Source organism: Lepidochelys olivacea (genome assembly GCF_965140295.1).
Source record: "Lepidochelys olivacea isolate rLepOli2 genome assembly, chromosome: 1".
Lineage (NCBI taxonomy): Eukaryota > Metazoa > Chordata > Testudines > Cheloniidae > Lepidochelys > Lepidochelys olivacea.
In genome coordinates this window covers 258,036,314-258,050,994 of record NC_140411.1, presented here as the reverse complement: position 1 = coordinate 258,050,994, position 14,681 = coordinate 258,036,314, and the positions used below count along the sequence as shown (strand labels likewise).

Genomic DNA, 14,681 nt, shown 5'->3' with positions numbered 1-14,681 from the left:
TAGTTCTATAAATGGCAGTCTCCCCTTGATTTTTCTCTACTCCAATGCTCTACAGGTATCAGCTTTCCCTTAAATCTGTATATGGTTTTCTTCCTCCTTCCCCTACTTACAATATAATTGTTACTATGCTTCACAGAAGTCTTTTAGCAATTGTTTTAATTTCAGCCTTCCTTCTGGGGATTCCCTTCAGACCCCACTAGTGTTGCACCTTAATTAACTGGAGGAGTCATAGAATCATAGAATATCAGGGTTCGAAAGGACCTCAGGAGGTCATCTAGTCCAACCCCCTGCTCAAAGCAGGACCAATCCCCAGCTAAATCATCCCAGCCAGGGCTTTGTCAAGCCTGACCTTAAAAACCTCAAAGGAAGGAGATTCCACCACCTCCCTAAGTAACACATTCCAGTGCTTCACCACCCTCCTATTGAAAAAGTTTTTCCTAATATCCAACCTAAACCTCACCCAGTGCAACTTGAGACCATTAGTCCTTGTTCTGTCATCTGCTACCACTGAGAACAGTCTAGATCCATCCTCTTTGGAACCCCCTTTCAGATAGTTGAAAGCAGCTACCAAACCCCCCTCATTCTTCTCTTCCACAGACTAAACAATCCCAGTTTCCTCAGCCTCTCCTCATAACTCATGTGTTCCAGTCCCCTAATCATTTTTGTTGCCCTCCGCTGGACTCTTTCCAATTTTTCCACATCCTTCTTGTAGTGTGGGGCCCAAAACTGGACACACTACTCCAGATGAGGCCTCACCAGTGTCGAATAGAGGGGAACGATCACGTCCCTCGATCTGCTGGCAATGCCCCTACTTATACATCCCAAAATGCCATTGGCCTTCTTGGCAACAAGGGCACACTGTTGACTCATATCCAGCTTCTCGTCCACTGTAACCCCTAAGTCCTTTTCTGCAGAACTGCTGCCTAGCCATTCAGTCCCTAGTCTGTAGCGGTGCATGGGATTCTTCCGTCCTAAGTGCAGGAGTCTGCACTTGTCCTTGTCGAACCCCATCAGATCTCTTTTGGCCCAGTCCTCTAATTTGTCTAGGTCCCTCTGTATCTTATCCCTACCCTCCAGCGTATCTACCACACCTCCCAGTTTAGTGTCATTTGCAGACTTGCTGAGGGTGCAGTCCACGCCATTCTCCAGATCATTAATGAAGATATTGAACAAAACCGGCCCCAGGACCGACCCTTGGGGCACTCCGCTTGATACCGGCTGCCAACTAGACATGGAGCCATTGATCACTACCTGTTGAGCCCAACGATCTAGCCAGCTTTCTCTCCACCTTCTAGTCCATTCATCCAGCCCATACTTCTTTAACTTGATGTCAAGAATACTATGGGTAACCGTATCAAAAGCTTTGCTTAAGTCGAGGAATAACACGGCCACTGCTTTTCCCTCATCCCCAGAGCCAGTTATCTTGTCATAGAAGGCAATTAGATTAGTCAGGCATGACTTGCCCTTGGTGAATCCATGCTGACTGTTCCTGATCACATTCCTCTCCTACCTGTGAATTATGTACTCGTGTATTGGTCTCTCCAGGATCCCTTCTCACACCAAAACCATGTAACTGGCATGCTGTTGGCAAAAACGAGCTGACAATCCAGACAACTTGTCTTGCTTTAGGTACATAACCTGTTTGTATAACCTTATTGAATTTTTTCTTTTATAGGGGATCACCACAAAGAAGATAATTAGTTTATAAGAAAAGAACACAGAGAAAAAATAAAGGAACCATGACATAGGATGCAGCTAGCCAATCATGAGTCTGTATAATGCAGAATTTGAAAAATAGTTGGACTTCTGTGCTGTTTTAGGTGTATTTTTAAATTTACTCAATGTGATTTATTAATCTTTGGATCTTCTTGGAAGAGAGAAATCATTGCACACTGTTAAAGGGAGTGTTCAGAATCTGTTCAGCTGCTCAAGGGGCTCTTATAATTACAGAATAAAATTCTTGTCTCCAGTTACATCCATATCCCAGGGCTTGTAAACTGCTTTACATAATATTGAATTAGATCTCAGCAGTATGGGGCTGGCACAGGTAAACGTAATAGCTAACAAGTGTCAGTACTGTCATATTGCCTGGAAAATTAGGATCTCTTTTATTGAAAAAGAATTTGGCCTGGACAAGAGAGCATCTCCTACTTTTTGATTAATGCCCTAGTATCTTTAGGTTTCTCCCACAGAGAAGAAGAAAGGAATTCCTTTAGCTTCTGTAAAGGACGGCATTTTCCCTAGGTTCTGTCCTGAGGTGTCAGCATGGGGTATAAGCCAAAATTCTGTAGTGGAATTTTAACATGACTTCCTGGAGCAGAGGGGAGAACTCGGCTGCCCTCTTTCCCACACATACTGCTGTAATATCGCTCCACATACAGCTGATCTGAATTCAGTGGATGGTCTGTGTGTGCACGCTCATGAGTTGCTAATGTGTTAAGATAGCCTGCAGTAGTGGGAGATGGAGGCAAAAAAATTGATTCCTGATTCAAAACCAATGAAAAAAACCTCAGCTGTTAGTGGTTCAGAACAGCAGCAGCTTCCCTTCTTCCTCACCCAAACCACCTATGCCTCAATCAAGGCAACACCCCTGACATTGCCTGTCTGACCTGGATGTGGCCACAGTTATGCAACACTGGTGACCATTCTGTCATTGAGGTTGGCCCTGAGTTTCCATTTTATAAGCCCTATTTGTGCCCTGTCTAAAATCCACAAACAAATGTGTACCAGCCTCAGCATTGATGCATTAAATCAGGGGGAGGGGTAATTTTTCTACCCATTTTCATTTAAATCCAATATGGGGTTCCTGATTTGACACACTAAAAATAGAACAGCATTTGAACTCTGGAGAACGTTTAATGCTTTTTGCTGCTTTATAGGGACAACGGGGGAAAGAATTCCAACTTAATTTTCTGGACTCCCCCAGTCAAAATAATGAGCATAGGATTAAAGTTTAGTTGATTAAACTCTAACTTCAAAAATTATGAAAATTTTGAAATATCCGTGCCTCATGCCAGTCCTAGCAACCCCCTCCCGTGCAGCTCCAAATGTACTAACTTTTTGTGGCCCTTAGTAGGTCTTCCAGTTATGGCATGATGGTGGGGAGGGAATGGATCTTGGGTTGAAGCAGTGAAAAGGAGAATTTAGGGATGATGGTGGTGGGGAGATTCCACCTATACTCCAGACCCTAGGCTTGGTTGGCTCTTCATTCTCCCCTAAAACTTTGTTAGCACCCCCTCGCCCCACTACAAGACTTAATAGGTTCATTGGGGTTCTTGCAACCATCCCACATTCCCTGGAAGCCTAATTAGGTCTGCAGGTGCTGAGAAGTCTTTGTAGGTCCATTGGGAGCTACAGAGGTTTGTCGCGGAACTGACAATCCTATTTAGGGTCATTATGGACAGTTGAATTTCCTAAGGGTTATGAGGGAAGTATCAGGACTTGGGTCTGAAGTATGTGTTAATGTTTGCAATGAGGGTGGATGTTTGTGGGATTCCTACTGCTCTTCTACATCTCCTAACACTCATGGGGGTGGGGATTTTCCACTGAGCCTCCTAAGCCTTGGGCAATGAGGGGGACTAGAGCCGCAAAAGTGTTTCAGAATTTGGGGGGCAGTGGATTCATACTGACTTCCTAAGGCTCCTGATAGTGAGTGCGAGCCTCCTATAGCCTTCGTGTGGGAGTGGAATAGCGTGGCCTGGGGCAGCTCTCATTGAAAATGCCAAGGTCAGGGCAGGCTGCAAAAAGGAGAGCAGATTTTCCCAAAACTGGTGGTTAACACTGAAGTTAGACTCACCAATCAGTCAAAAATTGTGCTCCTGATTCCCCACAGTGGTTATCAAGAAACTAAAAAAGAAATCATATATCCCCCTTATTGCATTCCAGTTTTCTGGCTCTCAGTCAGCACATAGGTCCACTATAGTGAGAAGTTATTTAAAATTCTGCTCATTATACAAAATGTTCTTCTGACCCCAAAGGGCCAGCTGCTTTGTCAAGTCAATATTAGTTTGGATCTTACCCAAAATACTATGCTGCTAGCCAATTCTTTAGTATCTAAAACTAAAGGTTTAGTATAAAGAAAAAAGAACAACAAGAGTGTTAAATGGTAAAGTAATCAGATACATACAGAGACTTCAGAGTCCATATATCAGGTTCTTAGCAGTATTGGTGAATTTGCTGGCTTGAAAGGCCTTATGGAACACATCCACAGCTTGGATGGATCATTCAGTCCTTTTTTCAGATCTTCAGTTTATAGAGAAGTTACTGCCTTTTAAAATTCTTTTGCCATGTGGCTTGTACTTCCTGTGTCCCAAATACAAGCTTCACAGAACATGGCATGGAAAAGCCTCAGAGTTCTCTGTTCACTGGCCTGCCCCTACAAGTCTTGCTGACTCATAAGGTGTATCCCCTGGCACCTTTCTATGGGTTCATTGTACCGCTGACGACCATTGATGGGCCACTGAACAGGCTAGGCAGTGCTGATGCCAGTCTGTCTAGGGGTGTCACCCAGAAACACAGCACACATTTGGAAATACAGATATACCCTACATATCTGTAACTCATAATACAAAGGTGGTACAAACATATAATCAGGATGATTTGCCAAGTATAAAACATTTTCACAGATACCTTTCATGGCATATCTAGCACGATTCATTGCAATTTTATAATACTGGTATTAATAATAATAATATAAAGTGTGTCTCGATTCCATACAGTGTCACAAATAGGGTGAGGTTTGTTTTTTTTAACAAATCCCAAGGCCTTTCAGGAAGTGGGTTTTGGGGGTGTCTCTGACAAACCTCATAAGGCTCACCAGAAGGTTGATGCACTCAGGTAAAGTCCTACTTCCGTGAGCCTCTTAAATTAAAAGCATGGAGATTCACAGTTAAGGCACCCAGACTAATTTACCTGTGTCCTGGCAGGACACCATCCTTGGCAGATTGAATACCAAAAAAGCACCACAGAACATTAGCTATCTGGTGTGTGACTGTATTTCAAAATGTTTGCATTTCTTGCAACATTATCCTTAACTCTGAATTTCTTGAGTTTTAAATTTTGGTTTTGCTAACACTATGTGCTCTCTCAATCTTAACCTCACTTTAACAAAGAACTTTGGGAATAACTACAAAGACTGCCTTGCTGGCTTTATATTCACCCTACTTAAGCTACTAATTTGGGAGTGACAGCTAAAAAATGACAGGTTTCAGAGTAACAGCTGTGTTAGTCTGTATTCGCAAAAAGAAAAGGAGTACTTGTGGCACCTTAGAGACTAACCAATTTATTTGAGCATAAGCTTTCGTGAGCTACAGCTCACTTCATCGGATGCCTGTGGATGTACTTTCCACAGCTAAAAGATATTTCTCAATACTTGGTTCCTTTGTCCTTGCTAAGGACTTCACTTTCTTTGGCTGCAGGTTTGGACAGTAAGGCTGTGAGCTGAGATCTTTTGAAGTATTTATTACCATTGTACAAGGTACTGGTGAAACCTCATCTGGAATACTGTGTGCTGTTCTGGTTTCCCATGTTTAAGAAAGATGAATTTAAATTGGAACAGGTGCAGAGAAGGGCTACTAGGATGGTCAGAGGAATGGAGAACCTGGTTTACGAGAGGAGATTTAAGAAGCTTGGCTTGTTTAGCCTAACCAAATGAAGGCTGAAAGGAAATATGATTGCTCTTTATAAATACATCAGAGGGATAAATACCAGGGAGGGAGAGGAGTTATTTAAGTTAAGGACCAATGTGGTCACAAGAACAAATGGATAGAAGCTGGCCATCAACTAGTTTAGGCTTGAAATTAGATGAAGGTTTCTAACCATCAGAGGAGTGAAGTTCTGAAACAGCCTTCCAGGGGGAGCGGTGGGGGCAAAAACCCTAACTGGTTTCACAGGTGAGCTTGATAAGTTTATGGAGGGGTTGGTATGCTGAGATTGCCTACAATGGCACGTGGCCCATCTGTGATTGCTAGTAGCAGATATCCCCAACAGCCAGAGATGGGACACTATATGGGGAGGGCTCTGAGTACTACAGTGATTTCTTTCCGAGGTGTCTGGCTGGTGGGTCTGACTGACATGTTCAGGGTCTAACTGATTGCCATATTTGGGATCAGGAAGGAATTTTCTCCTAGGTCAGATTGGCAAAGACCCTAGAGGGTTTTTGCCTTCCCCTGCAGTGTGAGTCATGGGTCACTTGTTGGTTTGAACTAGAGTAAATGGTGGATTCTCTGTAACTTGAAATCTTTTTAAATCATAGTTTGAGGACTTCAGTAACTCAGCCAGAGGTTATGGGTCTATTACGGGAGTGGGTGGGTGAGGTTCTGTGGCCTGCAATGTGCGGGAGGTCAGATTTGATTATCACGATGGTCCTTTCTGGCCTGAATCTACATGAAGTATATTTTAAGGCCAGAAAATTAATTCCTGTGTGGCCAGTGGTGGACATCTCCAGCAATGTTCCTGGAAATAGTTTGTTCCATCCACATGTTGGGATATCCTTGCTGTTTGAATTGACGCATTCCCTTTAACAGGAGGTACTCTCATCTAAGCAAAAAGAAAAGGAGTACTTGTGGCACCTTAGAGACTAACAAATTTATTTGAGCATAAGCTTTCGTGAGCTGCAGCTCACTTCATCGGTTGCATTCCTGCATTCTAAAGACATTCTAAAGGACCCTAGGGACCTTTCTGGGAGGCTTAGTGTACACACTTTGTATTCTCCTAACTTTTTCCACAAGCAGGCTGGTGCAGAAAGAAACATTTCCAGGTGCCTTGGACACTGAGATGAGACTTACCTTGTGGCTTCAGACATTCTGATACCTGTAGATAATGCAGGACTCCTGGGAAGAGAGGTTCAGAGTGAATATGTACTCTTTTTTATAAGGTTAGAGTCTCTAGCAGCACCCAAAGGAGTAAACCAGCCTCAAAGAAGATCAGCGTATCTTCACAGGAACTGCAGGTGTGCCCAGAGACTTTTGTGTCCCTCCCCAGATAGTTCCCATCCCATTAATCAATCTTTTATTTATTTATTTACTTTTTAAAAAAAAAGAAGCAAAACTGAGAGACTCTGATTTACAAATTCTCTTGCTGGGACGTTCTGACAGAGTCAGATAAGACCCAGAACACAGCCATTTAGTCATAGAAATTTCCCTTTGACAATTGCAAAGCACGTTTCCCTTCCCATCTCCACTCAGACCTTTGTAGATAGTCCTTGAAGTATTTATCGTGGTGGGACAATGAACGACTCTCCATCCTTGATCAGTATACTGTTTCTGCATAAATTGTGGCATCCTGTGTCGGACTTTTGGCTTAGAAAATAGTCAGTTTCCCCAGTTTGAAATGAAATTCTCCCTTTCCTTACCCCTCCAAGACATACACACCTTTCCTCCCACTTCTTGGCCCTAGGAATACAACACAGTGTAGGAACACCAGTACATTTAGTAACATTTACTAACCATAATAGGACATGGTCATCCTTATTTAACTACTTTTTAATCCTATCTTACAGGAGAGGGTTCAGACAAGTCTTATTTGCTAACAAAAGCAGATACATCCCTGACCAGAATTTTCCATCCCAAGAATGATTGTGCATTAGCAGCATCTCTCTGGGACAGCAATTTATTTTTGTTTCCCTCCCTTATGCCTTCTACTGCATCTTCGTTCCCTTTACCTTCTTTCATCTGATTGGCCCACCTTCATTTCTTCTCTCCTTTGGCCTGCAACGTTAGAGCGTTGGGTTGGGTTATGTTCCTAGGTGCTGTAGAAAGTGGTATTGGTGATTGTCAATGGTAGTATTTTCCTCACTCAGTTCTGAACCAGTGCCCTGATGTGTCCCTATGGGGCTGCTGATGGAGATGTCTTAATTTGGCTAAGACTTAGCCCCTGTCTGAGATACAAAAAAAATAACCACATCAGGGAGCCTGGCTACAACATGGTGGAACTTTTTGACCTGGCTACGTTATAGTTAAAATTTTGTAGTGTAGATAGGGATTATGGTTGTTGTAAACAGGTCATGTAATTCGGCTAAAACCTTAGATGTGTCCATGGGCCTCCACCTGGATGTAGTCAAATCTTTAACGTGATTAAATAATCTGTGTATATACATTGTGGTTAGGTCCCTTCTATTCTACAGATTTTACCTAGATTAGAGGACAACAATATTGTACCTTGGCACCCTGATCTGGTTATGTTTGTTGCGCAAACAGGGCCTTTCAACACAAAGGCTGACTGCTTCTCCTGATTAAGTATCCCATAACATTTTTTACAAGAATAAGGGTGGCAACTCTGTCCACTTCCTGGCCATATTCCCATTTGGGTCATTACATTCTGCCAACCTAAATATCAAATAAAATATGATCTGCTTTGTGTCCTGTTGTAAAATGTTGAGTGGGGTTCATGTGTGGTGTTAAAACAGCTGCTGGGATTCAGAGGCAATGGAAGCTCCCTAAAAGGGGGGGGGGGCGCACTGGTGCCAGAACTGTGGCCCTTTCCCTAGCGCTTCCTCTCCCTTTCTTTCCGAGGCTCTGCCCTTGTACCACCCATTCCCCTGAGGCCCCACCTCTGCACTTCTCCCTCCCTCCAGATCCTGCCTCCTGTTTGCTCCCCTCCGCCGCGCCTCCCCCACCTTCGCTTGCCCTTATGACCAGTAAAAAGTGATAAGGCCATGGCCCTCCCTGCTGGAATTTACCCCAAGGATGGCTGCATTTCACAGCCAGAGAATGTGAAACTTTGGCTTTGAAATCCTTTGGAATCCTTCAGGACAGAAGATGCTATACGAATATAAAATATTTATTTGTTTAATCCTCTTTATATTCTTCCCTCATTTTTCTTATTAATCTTTCAATTTCTCTCTTGTATTGGGGTGGGAGAGGCTGTCAAATAATTAGGTAGTGTGGTTTAGTGAGTAGAGCCTGGGACTGGGAATAGGGAGACCTTGGATTCTCTTCCTAACTGTCGCTGTCCTGTTGTGTGATCTTCGGTAAGTCACTTATTTCTCATATGTACTGTAAATATAACCATGTTAGTGGGTCTGTGAGGGAAACATCTTTGAGGCAGGCAGTGGAAACCGTCGGGTCTTGCATCTAGCGAGCAGTGGTATAGCTTAGTTTCTGGCCAGTGAAGTCATAAATGCAATCATAGCCATTTCGACACAATCCTATCAGTCACAGCATTGTAAAAGAAAATGGGGTGGAGACACCATGCCTACAGATTTTGAGACACATAGGAGTTTAGCTGTAAGGGATAAAATTCTCACATTAGGAGGGAGTGACGTGCCCTGGTAAACTGTGATGATCCAACACCATACTTAAGAGCCATCCATCGTACAGTAGCCTGATTCCACTGTGGATGACCCTTGTTAACCTGGCATACTCAGTGCCATGAGTAGATGAGTAATGTGAGTGGCACAGAGAAACCTCAAGTATCCCACCACTTGAGTAAGTTTTGATCCCATGACTCCCTGATCCAGAGACCATTCATGAGTATTTATAATGGGGCAACTTCATCAATCTGCAGTCACTCTCCCTCCCTCCCTGGTAGGTACTTCGTAATCAAGAATATCGTGTGGAACATGCACACCCAGCCATTGTAGGCAGGCCACAATGACAGTCAACCTTTTTGTGACAACATGGAGTGCTGCCACCACCCCAAAAGGCAAAACAGGAAACGGTAGTGGTGTTGTGCTGTGGAAAATCTGATACACTTCTGTTGCTTAAGAATTATCTTTGTGCGCATGGTCCAGAGCACGTAATAATTGGTCACCTTCTTCTAAAAGAAGCATATCTCCCAGGGTGATGGTCTTGAATTGTCCTTGAGTAAATAGTGATTTAGGTACCTGAGATCCACGATGGGCTGGAGCCCTCCTGTTTTTTTGGCTACCAGGAAGTATCCCTCTTGGGTCTAGTTCCAGGGGTGTCTTTGTTGCCAGGAGGGTCTGGATTTCTTACATCATCTTTTCCTGATAAGGTGTCAGATAGTATTCATGGAAAGTGGGTAGTGAAACCTGATTTTGTAGCCCCAATAAACAATGGTGAGGCCCTACGAGGCCTTGGTGACAAGGGGCCAACTGGCCATAAAAAAAGCTCCCAGTTTGCCTCCAGTGGAGAGGTTCTGACTGAGTACTGCTGGTGGCAGGATGATTCTTTATTTGATAGTTGTGGAAAAAGGGGTTTAAGACAAGTTCCAGATGTTGCTTTGGAAGCTGAATGTGCTCTGTGCAGCAGTGGAGTTATGGAGCTGCCTTGAAACCAGCCATCAAATTGAAATCCAGCTTTCAAGGCACAGGCTTTCCCTTACCTTCCCTGTCTTGTGAAACGGACCTAAGGGGTGAGACAGGCTGAGAAAATGCAGGGTAGCTTTTTGCCTTAGAGAGCTATTGGGTATTCAGGACTTTTGAAAATCAGGTCACCTATTTAGGAGTTTAATTTTAGGCACTCGTCTTTTAAAATCTCTCCTAAAAATACATTTTTGTATGGAGCTTGAATTTCCCTGGGTTGTGCTGGGTCAGTGAACTGCTTTGTGTTTTTTGAGGCTGTGCTATTGTATTCCAGAATCTCCAGCTTTCATTTAAAAAAATTGTAAGTCTCTAGCCGTCATGGTTGTGAATAAAATCTTGAAAATGTGACCCACGTGCAAACGAGTGGAGGGATGCCCTCCTGAATCTGCAGACAGCCTGAATAATATCTCCCAGAGGTGTAAATGTGTTCCATTCATGTCAGTGAAATGTTAACTGAGATGCCCAGTGATGTTAATGTGAGCATTTTTAACTATTTCACTGCTATTCAGTGCATACAAGAAAGAAGCAGAAGGGTCATAGTGCAGATTATAATATCTTCTTCTGAGAGTGACAGCTCAGTTTGGTGCCATGACTGGGTGGTGATTGGAGGGGGGAAAAAGGTGGTATTCTCCCATCTGATCTATGGAGTCACAAGGCCCAAGGGATTATTTTAGCCACACCAATGGGGAGCCAATTGTGCACAACCCAGTGGGGCATACAAGCCTACCTGGGCCAACCCTGTGCACCTTCTCCACAAAGTGTGTTCCAGTAGCGAGTATTGGGCCAGGTGGCTTCCTCCCTGGCTTTAGTGGCTGCTGAGAAATCATTGCATTTGTTCCATCCCGGTCACACTGTCAGGCTTTTCTTTGCAGCCATGAGGGTCAGAAACAAAATGCTCTACCCCTCTGAGGTTTTGATATTATTTTTTATCTCTGTCTGTCTGTCTATGATTTTGGGAGAAAGGGCCCTAGGCACGTGCCTGTTGTGCCTATACCTTAATCCAGCCTAGTCCGTGGTGTATCTCAACCCTGTTGAGGGGGAGTCAAGTGTGAGCAGCCCAGGAGAGCATATGTGAGCATACTTTGAACATTTTCACAAATTGCTCTGGTGGCATCTCATTTTGTCACCCTAGATAGGTGGCTCTTGTGGGAGTGGAGTTGGGAGAGTACCGCTGCTGTTTCCACTTTGAGCCCTATTTATGTATATAATTTATATGTAAGGATAAGGAGCAGAGGTGGTGTGAGATTTCTATTCCTTCTGCCGAGACAAAAATATTTGTTCCAAACACACATTTCCAAGGAGAACATTGCCTCTGCCTCTTGACCTCATTCAGTTAAAATACAGGCTCTTGCATTAGAAGAGAGGCCAAGTAAGGCTTATCATTTGTGGCCTAGGGAATCGAGGAAATTTTGCATCCTGAGACGGGGAGGTAAACCCATTTTCCTAGTTTGGAACAGCAGTTTTAACAGGTTAGCTAGATGAGAAGTGACACTTGTCCTATGAGCATGGGGGATGGGATGGGGGTATTGTGTGGAGGGGAAGGACTTGTTGGCTCATGTCTTTTCAGACCTGTGCTGGGAGCTCAAGAAGAGGGTCTTTTGTGCCATGCACCTCTGCCGGGGCTGGCTGCTGATTGATGGGGTTTGTAAAACTGAAATTGAGGATGGGGGATCTGAATGCAGTAAGCAAGAGGATGCTCACCTCAGCTAATCTCAGCTCACCCTCACTTCAGCAGGGCCCCTAGGTAGTGGGAACTCCATAGTCTCCATGAATCAGGAGCCAAGCCAGCTGCTTTTTTCCCTTTAGTGATATCAGAGATTGTAAAATATTCACGTAGAAAGCCACCTGCAGAAGATTTTTAAACCCTTTTATCTTTTGATTCTCTCCCCTTCTGATCCCACCCTGATCTTCTCTCTCTCTCTCTCTCTCTCTCTCTCTCTCTGTTGATAACTTTGGGGTGCCCGGTACACTGTATACACCATCTTCTGAGCCTCAGGGTTCCCAAGATTTGTTCTCTGCCTTGGTCCCTGCAAGTGGCATACTATAAATACATATAGCTACTGAATTATGACTAAGCTTTGTATGTTGACTAACGTTGGCTAATGGTTGCAGACGAAGATGTTGCAGGAATAGGACTCTGCACAGTTTCTAGGTTTATGGATGACTTCTGGAGCGGGAACTAAGGGAAGGGAGTTGTAGAGAGGGGAGGACTTGCTCTCACCCTCCTTGACCTTGAAGAGTAGTTCTCTGCTTCATTCATGTTTAAAGAACCCATTTCTAAAGTAAGCACACTCTGGTATTAGGAGTTGGTCTGCATTTATTACTAACCCCACCCATCCCTGCCTTTTGCAAGAATCTTGTGAGGCCCTGATTGTGTTTTTAGAAGCGGAATGACAGAGAGAAATTCCCTGGAGGCAAATGCAGAGTGTGTGCTCTGCACGCCAGTACAGACACACAAGGCTGGGAACTCCCAGAGAGATTGAGTGAGAGAGAGAGAGAGAAAGCACAGAACAGCCAAACAGTGTTGGAGGAGGAGGGGGGGAGGAAGAGGCGAGACACTTTTTAATCCTTAAACTGAGCAATTTGGATTTTGTTTTTTAAACCCTTTGTCTCTACTTTTTATTGAGGAGCCTTTTGCGTTCCCGGATCACCTCCCTGCTGGGTTTGAACAGCTCAGGCTGACATGATGTACCTCTGGGTGAGTAGAGGGCTGTGTGTGTGAGGGCTTACACGCTTTGCACATATAAGGAGTGGAAAGCTGAGGGATTCTGTACTAGCATGAGCGGCCTTCCCCTTAGGGCTCAGCTCTCTGCAGCCCCTACACACAGTAGGCTTTAGCTTCCATTTTAAAAAATTCTTTAAAAAATTATATTGGTAACTGAATTTTAAACAGACTTTTCCTGCAGCAAGATCCCTCTGAGCTTGTATGTTTTTCAGCAGGTGCCTCAGAGAGAGAATTCTTTGTGGAATTATCCTCATTTTCTAGCACCTGTAGGACCTGTGCTGTTCCTGGACTTCTTCCTATGCTTTGTGGAATTTTGGTATGACTGAGGGGCACCCTGGCGGTGTACGTGGTAGAAATAAGTTTGATCCTCAAATGCCAGGAGTAGAGAATATGATCAGGGAGAATTAGCATTGTAATTGGGGAGTATGTGGCCAGATGCAAGGATGCTTTTATCAGAGGTGCCAGGATTACAGGAATTTCTAGTGGATTATGGGATATAGTGACAGGAGAAATGCGTGTGAGATGATAAATATCTAGCTAGCTTTATAAAATATACATAAATTTTCATCCTCTGAACAAATTCTTAAATTTTCTCTGGAGTAGTCCGCTGTTAGGCTGCTCGGCTAGGATGTGTAATTCTCTCTGCTCCTTGGTACCCTTGAAATCTGTCGTTTTGTCCTTGGATCTGTTACCCATATGCCCAAGATTGCAGGCTCCTGCATTTGATTTAAGGATAATCAGGTCAAAAGTTTAATATATTCATTACTGGGGAAGTTGTGGGATTCTGTCACTGTCATTTTTTAACTCCCATCCCCCCTTCCCCAGCCCTTCCCTCCAGTTTATTTAGAAAACAAAGGAAGCCTTGGAACACAGAGGCGTTTTGCTGCTTTTTACTTTTTTCCATTGTGCACACACTCTAGCTTTGTAATCATAGGGTAACTTACATATGCTGGGCAATGCACACTTGCTTGTTTTTATAGGGTTGTCCCTGTTAGCAGATGGATTTCAACTTTTAAATCCCCTTTCTTCTCCAACCACATATTCTGGGCCTTGAATATGGCCACCATTTTTGCCAAGGAGGGCTAGATAGGCCTTCTCTTGCGGATCAGATAAGACTGCTGCTAAATCTGCTGGATGTGGTGAAGTGAGAAGCTATTCATTGGTGCTAGTACTGATTTTAGCTAATAAGTGACAATGGTGTGATAGTTCCCTACTGACTATGGGTGTTCCTACACTGGACCTGTAATTTCCAGCTCAGGTAGATGTATAGTACCCATGCTAGCTTTGATCAACTGAGTGTGCTAAAAGTACCAGCATAGCCCCAGTGGTGCAGGCAGCAGGATAGCTAGCCAGCTCCAGTACAATTGTTTCCAGCACCCTGTATTGGTACTTGGATGGCTAGCCCCTTCTGCAGCTCATGCTGCTGCAGCTACACTGCTGTTTTTAGCACGTTAGCTGGATCAAAACTAGTACATGTGTATCTGGAAATTACACCTCCAGCTCCAGTGTAAATTGGCTAAAGTGTGGGAGCGGACATCAGTAGCCCTGCTCTCCTTCCTGTGTGTGTGTGTGTGTGTAACAGTTCTAGGTGTAAGGGATATGGCCTGCCAATGTGTCAGCCAAGAGAGACTCATACTAGCGGTGTGCTTCATTTTTTAACAGGAGTGATTGTGAATTGCCGCTCTTGTGGAT

General features: G+C 43.9%; 1 protein-coding gene across 10 annotated transcripts in view; it reads left to right on the top strand.

Annotated features, from left to right (window-relative positions):
• The window catches only part of RBFOX2 (RNA binding fox-1 homolog 2), a 253,683-nt gene that overhangs the window by 65,134 nt on the left and 173,868 nt on the right, over positions 1-14,681 (top strand). Inside the window, exon 1 of one of the 10 annotated variants that reach the window (XM_084648118.1) lies at positions 12,908-12,962. The exons of the other annotated variants lie outside the window; for them this stretch is intronic. Within the exon in view, the coding sequence (XP_084504244.1) occupies positions 12,948-12,962 (15 nt within the window). The 5' untranslated portion in view covers positions 12,908-12,947. Of the gene's footprint in view, positions 1-12,907; positions 12,963-14,681 lie in introns of those variants that run through there. 10 annotated transcript variants of the gene reach the window in all.